This window comes from Arachis ipaensis, chromosome B2, assembly GCF_059453495.1.
Source record: "Arachis ipaensis isolate K30076 ecotype BB chromosome B2, ASM5945349v1, whole genome shotgun sequence".
Taxonomy (NCBI): Eukaryota; Viridiplantae; Streptophyta; class Magnoliopsida; order Fabales; family Fabaceae; genus Arachis; species Arachis ipaensis.
This window is the reverse complement of record NC_142437.1, coordinates 18553630-18561251: the sequence shown is the minus strand read 5'-3', so window position 1 is coordinate 18561251 and position 7622 is coordinate 18553630. Positions and strand designations below refer to the sequence as shown.

General features: G+C 24.9%; 1 protein-coding gene across 1 annotated transcript; it reads right to left on the bottom strand.

Annotated features, from left to right (window-relative positions):
• Nucleotides 1–441: 441 nt before the first annotated feature.
• Nucleotides 442–5111, bottom strand: LOC107625046 (uncharacterized). Its single transcript, XM_016327576.3, has 3 exons — nt 4776–5111; nt 4333–4462; nt 442–1123 (listed from the first exon to the last, which is right to left on the bottom strand). Exons 1-3 carry the CDS (start codon nt 4906–4908, stop codon nt 532–534), a joined length of 855 nt encoding a protein of 284 aa, XP_016183062.1. The 5' UTR covers nt 4909–5111; the 3' UTR covers nt 442–531.
• Between the last annotated feature and the right edge of the window lie 2511 nt (nt 5112–7622).

The window sequence follows — 7622 nt, the reverse complement described above, 5'->3', positions numbered from 1 at the left end:
AAAAGATTAAAACTTGAGGAGTTGAGGATTATTAAGTTACAACTCATAAATGATGCACGTTGATAATATTACAAATTGATATATTTATAATGTAATTTTACTACCATGTATAAAGGAGATTTTAAGAAGAAACCAAGCGAGAGAATATAAAATAAAAAAATGTTATATCTAATTCAAAATTTTAACGTATCAAATTAACGAGTCTTTTATTTTATAAATGTTTTACTATTTATTTTATGTAGGACTAATTTCATACTTCTCTCGTACTTACAATCTTAATAAAATCATTAATAATTGTTTTTGTTAGAGAAAATTAATTTTGTACTTTTGATATATTATCTTTATATTTAATTTGAAAATAATTATAAAATCTGGACAAAACTAAATATAATTAACTTGCATACTAGATAAAATTATATTTCAAAATAATAAGAATAATAATAAGAGTAACGCAAAAGGAGGATTTTTTTTTTAATTTCCATTGAATAGAACGAATTACAAATAATGACGGGGAACCCCATTTAGGTAACATCACAATTGTGGCAATTCCAAAGATTTTGTGCAAAAATCATACCAAGAATCCATGCCATCACATGCAACACTTGATGCTGATGAAGATAACAACGGAAAGTGGAACAAATCTAAGTCACCAAATTCAATGTCCTCAAATTTTCTTGCATCCTCATCATACGAATTATCCGATGACAAAACTTCAGACCAAAACTCCTCGTCCAATGCCAAATTATCATCCTTATTACCATCATCATCATTATTAATCGATTCACCACTTGAATTGTTCATCGACACACCATCATTGTTATTATTATTATTAGTAGTATTATTAATGCTACTACTGCTTGAACACTGTGTATTAGGAGACATCATTGTCCTATCCCCAATTTTGATGGGTTCCTCTTCTTCTTTTTCTTGTTTTTGTTTTGATGAGGTTTTGTTGGACTTTTTGGTAATTTCCAACTTCTTCTTTTGTTTTGGACGTGGCTTCTTTGTGCTCTTAATGTTGTTGTTTTCTTGTGGGGGCAACCTTTTCTTCAAGTGGGTGTGCCAAACATTTTTTATCTCGTTATCTGTGCGACCCGGCAATCTTGCTGCAATTGCTGACCATCTACATATAATTTAGTTCAAAGGAAAAAGTTAGTAGATGCATCATAATTAATGTTTATTATTTTAATTAGGTAATAATACAATATATAGCACATGATGATCAACTTGATGGGCATGCATGTTTTTTTTTTATTACAATAAATAAATAAAGTGGCATCTCAATAATTAACATCAATTATTATTTAGGACTTGTCTTCTTGTGACTAATTTTTTTTATATTGTTTAAATATATATGTAATACATTATTATTAGAAGATTAGGTGTTTTTTTTTATATGGTGTTTTATTCAAATCGGACGGTCTGATTTGTTTGAAGAGAAAAATAAATTACAAATCGGAGGGTCCGATTTGTTTGTAGAAAAAAATAAACTACAAATCGGAGGGTCCGTTTTATATATATATATATATATATATTTTTTTTTTAAATAAAAATCGGACGGTCCGATTTTAACATTAAAAATTTTTTAATTTTCAAATTCACAAATCGGACCGTCCGATTTGTGATTGTTTGTTTGAAAAAAAAAAAAAAAATAAACAAATCAATACCTCTGATTTATACATCCCATATCAATGTGAAACACACTTCTGCTCACAACTTCTTGTTATACACTTCTCTTTCCCACATAAAAAATAACAAGCGTCTTCTTGTTAAGACATAAGAGAAGACGAACTCTCTCTGTTCTCTCTCATTTTCTTTTTTTTCTTTTTTTATGAAAGGAGCTCTCTTTATATACTTGAAACTCTTTCTAACTTATTAATTTTTTATAATATGTTTTTGTTTATATATATTTCTTGAAAACACATTCTTCAGAATTATATGTTAAAGATAGTAAAAATAATATATTTTTTTTATATTTTTTAATAATATATATTTAGAATATATATTAGAAAAATAATAATATCATTTCTACTTCATGTTAAGAGTGGTATTTTTAAAAAGAGTGATATTATTATTTTTGATAAAAAAATTCAAAGGCCAATAAAATTTATTATTTTTTACTATTATTTTAGTCATTAATCTAATTTTTTTAATTTGATAATTTAACAATATATTTTTAACTCACATTTTTAAACATTAATAACTAAATTAAAAACAATAAATTATATTGATCATGGATATTTTTTTATATGTATTAGATAATAAATATATATATTGAAAACAATTTTTGTTTTTTGTTTTTGGTGATGATATTGAAAACAAAATTGAAAGCAACGTTTGATAATCACTCAAGTAGATTGACGATAACGTGTATGCAGAAATCAATGTGTCAGACTTTGATTATACCACTTGTAATAATTTAAATAAGCACGTGAAAAACTTGAACCAAATTAAAGAATCTTCACTATCAAACACATCGATGATGGCAAGGATTTTGTTTAGCTAGATACTTTCTTTGTAAATTACTATTTTTTATTTATGACTATAAAAAATTTAAATGCAAATCACTCTAAGATTTGCTAACATGTACTTTTTTAACGATATATTATTATATTTAAAGTGCATTATAAAAAATTTATGTGTTTTTTTATCAAATTAAAATTTTTGAACAAATAATTTTATAACATAATTTAAAGTTTCCAAAAGACAAGATTTGAATATACATATGACAAAAAACAAGAAAGAATTTATATGAATATAATTAAATTATTATATAAAATATTTTATATTATCAACGTATCAAAAGTAAATTTTATAAAAAATATAAATTAAGTCAATAGTCAATATTCATTAAACATAGAGTTAATTTGACAAATTATATATGAAAAAATATGTAATTTATTGGCTACTTTTGTCTTTAATTAGTTTCAGACAATTTTATTGTCAAATTAATCACATTTTTATGAATATCAAATTAATTTATATTTTTTATAAATAAAGTTGCTAGTGTTTAAAATTTTTAATAAAAAATAATAATTTACCGAACTATTCATTATATTTGTTGTAAAACTTTATGTTAATATAAAGAAAAAAGGGATCACTGAGATGTAAACAAATAATTTAATCCAATGATAATAGCACTAACTTTTGCAATATATGAGCAACATTATTGTTTTCAACTTTTCATATAATAATAACGGAAAAGGACAAATTAAAGTGCTATTGAACCAAAACCAATATATAAAAAAGAAAGGAAGGAAATAAACTATACATTATTTAATTAAGGCTGTTAAGAAAAAGTTAGAGGCTGCTAATAAAGGTTCTTTTCTTTGTTCTTTTCTGTACCGGTATACATTAAGTTGATTAAGTTCATGAAGATGAATGTGTATGCAATCATTCATCAAGTGACATCATGAAAAATATTATTGTTTATACTTATTTGAATATTTTTATTATAAAAATAATCAGAACAACACTACAAAGATGATTGATGTTAAAAGAAAAGAAAAAAGATAGAGAAAGTAATAGACTAATTATTTAAACATTTTTTTAACTATATAATAAATTGTTAATTATTTATACATACAAATGTGCATAAATATATATTATATAAATTTAATTTTAATAAACTAATAGTATAAATTTTTTATATGATTATTTAATTATTTTTATTCTTTTAGATGATTATTCATATTTTGATTTAAAAATAACGATATACAATTAGATGTTACATAATTAATATATTAAAATTAAATTTATATTAATATAAGTTCTATGCATAGTACAAGGTGTACACAACTGGCCAAATTAAAGATTCAAACACAAGAATCAAAATGGCATATAAACTTTGGAATCAGGAGCTTTAGATTTTGTTCCATTATATTGTGAATTCACAAAACTTGAATATGAACTAAATAAAAATAACAATAGTACTACATACACTAAAGATTAATTATTAAATTAGTCATTTGTTTAAAATATATAAAATAATATATTCATTTATATATAAATACATAATGCGACTGATTTTTAATGTACTAATATAATAATTTTGTAAAAATAAATTCTTATATGATCTTATTTTATTCTTTTTAAAAAAATATTAAAATGTTAAAAATAAATTTTAGTGTACAGAGTATTTTAATATTATCTTCTTAGTATTTCTCTGAAAAAAAAAAGGAAATCCACTTTATTAGAAGAATATTTCAAAATTTTTAGTAAGTTTTATTGCTGAAAAGTGACGAAGACATAAATTGAAAGAAGATCAGAGAGAGAATGAAGAAAATAATAAAAAAGTAAATGTAAAGTGTAAATAATGAAATAAACTTTTACCTGTTTCCCAACATTTCATGCAACTTGAGTATTGTCTCTTCTTCTTCGTTGGTAAAGTTGCCCCGTTTGATATCTGGCCTCAAATAATTTATCCATCTTAATCTGCAACTCTTTCCACACCTCAATAACCCTGTTGATATTAAAAGCAAGGAAAGAAATTTATTCATCAAATTTCTCTTTACTTTCTTGTAATTTAAAATTAAAAAAAAAAGAAGAAGAAGAAGAAGAAGCAGTAGTATGCAAAAAAAGGGATTAATTATAAGTCTCTTAAGATTTTTGGATCAAGGTCTGACATTATTGAACTTTTCATCATTGTAATTTCTCACTTAATCTGGCTATTAATAAGTGATCTCCATCCCCAAATGTTTTCTTGAATCTAGTTATCAATGCATGGAAGTTGAAACAAAAAAGGGATTAATTATATAAAAAAATGAATTAATTACCAGCTTGTTTGGGAAGGGCACGCCAATTATTGTGACCATTTGTGTTGATATAATTGATGAGGATTTGATCTTCTTCAGGGGTCCATGGCCCCTTCTTCAACCCTAGTTTCTCACAGCATGGAGCTCTACCCATTTTCTTCTCAAAGCTAGTTGTTTAATTTTGAAGGGTGGAAGTGATGAATAGCCATGACTATGGTCTATTATATATGAGAAATAAAGTGCCAACAAGTATCGAAGGCTTCAGTTCAAAGCTCACACGAGGTATATGTGCTTCAATCATCATGGAAAATGTTTTTTAATATCTATTTTATGAATATTATATTCCTGTAGCAACGTGAGTAGTGTGAATGGCGTATATATATATATATATATACAGAGAGAGAGAGAGAGAGAGAGAGAGAGAGAGAGAGAGAGAGAGAGAGAGAGAGAGAGAGAGAGAGAGAGAGAGAGAGAGAGAGAGAGAGAGAGAGAGAGAGAGAGAGAGAACTTTTATATATTGTATAAATTTATGTGTTTTGGACAAATTGATTTTTAAAATTTTTAAAAAAATTTAAACTAATAAAAAAAGACAGATGAATAATTATATATTTAAGAGAAAAACCTAAATCAGCTCCTGACAATTACTTCGAAAGACAACGAGGCCCTTGACAAAAAAAAAATCCCAATCCGGCCCCTGACAAAAAAAAAATTCAATCCGACCCCTGACAATTATCTCGAAAGGACAACGAGGTCCCTGTGCCAAAAAAAAATTAATGTTATTTTTTTGGTACAGGGGCTAATCAGTCCCAAAAATAAATTATCAGGGATCGGATTGGGTGTTTTTTTTTTGGGGGCCTCGTTGTCCTTTCGAGATGATTGTCAGGGCCGGATGAGGTATTCACTCTATATTTAACACGTCTCTTTATATAAGAGTCATTTTTACATTTATATAACTTTTTTTATAAATTTTTTTTATTTATTTTATTTTTTCTTTTAAGAGATAATAATAAACAAATTCTAAATTTTTTTATTATAAAAGTTCTTATATCATGACATGAAATTAATTTTTAAAAATTAAATCAATAAAAAAATACATAAATAATTATATTTTTAATAAAAATAAAAAAACAAACTGATATATCGATCTAATATCTTTTATAAAATATGAGAGCGCGAGATTAATAAATTGTTGAAATTTTAAAAGATAAAGAATTAATAAGTACTTTTATTTTATTAAAGATTAATTTATCTAATATTTTAAAAGATACAATTAATTGAGTCAAAATTGATACAAACGATTTAAGTTTTGCTCTAAATTTTGTTTGAAATGACTCAATGAGTCATTATTGTACAGCTTGTGTGTGTGGGGTAGGTCATCCTGTTTCTCCTATGGAGTGGGTCACAAACTCAACACATTTGTGTTCATTAGTTGCATAGTCAAATAAGTCATCGAGATTTTCCTAACATAGAACTGCTATTAATGTGGCCCGTCAATTCCACTTTGAGATGGGAAATGTTTTACACCAAAATCAATGTTTACTAAATTAAATTTAGATCATCTAAATTAAAAACAATCATAAAATAATAAAATAAAAAATTAATTATTATTAAATTTATAATTTTTATAAAATATCTCTTACTATTTTAAATTAATGGTAATTGACTCATTATTTTATTAATTTTTTTATTTTAAAAAATCTTAATTCTATTAAATTTAATATTCTATTAAATTTAATATGCAGTGTTATTTTGATTTTAATTTATTTAATATATATATTTATAGAATACATATTAAAATTATTATTAATAGAAGTTTTTAATTTTTTATTTTAATAAATATATTAAAAATTAAATTATATATTTTTATATTTTTTATAATTTTTTTAATTGATAATTCTTAAATTTATTACATGTATGCTAGTTGTTATGCTTTGTGAACATCTTAACTTATTTGTACTACTTCCGAGTTCCGATAGATAAGATAAGCTATTTTATTGGCTTTAGATAATATGTATTAAGAATATATGTTGTTCTTGTAGAGGTTGGCCATTGTATAGTTCGTCTGTCGATAAATATTTGTAAATTTTTTGTTGAGATGAGTTATATGTCGATAATGAGAAAATAAAGGGTGGATATCTGTATAAGACATTCCGACGTTCAAGTAAGTAAATAAATAATAGACTTTGCCAATTGTAACAATCTGAACAATCCTTTTACTCTTTTCTATATCTGAAATGGAGAATAATGGTTATGTTTTCGAGTAATTTTGCTTTAAATAGAGAGTAATAACATATTTGAGTATTTTGGTATTTATTTTTATGACTGTTCTTGGTAATCGATTTATAACGTATATAGCTGAGTCATGACGTATAGTCGAGCTATAACAGCTATATCATAATCCCCCGAGCTTGACCTAGTGATATTTTGATGAAATAGGTTGAGTTTTTATTGATGAGTTATGGTTTGGTATTTTGATTTATAGATATATGGAGCTTCCAGCTCAACTTGTTTGATCAAAATAAATATAATAAAATATAAAAGCTGAAACAATTAAGTGGAGAAGTGTAAATTTTTCTTGAAAAAGAAAATAAAAAAATAGTCTTGTCATTAAATGGGCAGTTGGTGCTCCAGTTTTTAATGTGATTGAGTACCATTGGTTTTGATAGAAACAACTATTGTAATTAAAGAGATGGAACTAAACCGGTTTGTATTGGATTTTGGCATATGTATTTGGAATTCTGAAGGGTTTCATTAAAGGAACTTCACTTTGATAAAATGACATTTGGAAAGAATAAAACATGATTAAAAGATGTTAGTCGTTCTCTGTTTTCATTTCTGATTCTGATTCATTTGTCGTCTTCTTTTTTT

What these genes read in the sequence shown, in the direction of transcription:
- LOC107625046 (XM_016327576.3), bottom strand. Translation starts at nt 4,908, where the DNA reads ATGGGTAGAGCTCCATGCTGTGAGAAACTAGGGTTGAAGAAGGGGCCA. An exon ending in TGCCCTTCCCAAACAAGCTG is followed by an intron (nt 4,463 to 4,775) that starts GTAATTAATTCA and finishes TAATATCAACAG; the next exon opens with GGTTATTGAGGTGTGGAAAG. An exon ending in CATGAAATGTTGGGAAACAG is followed by an intron (nt 1,124 to 4,332) that starts GTAAAAGTTTAT and finishes AATTATATGTAG; the next exon opens with ATGGTCAGCAATTGCAGCAA.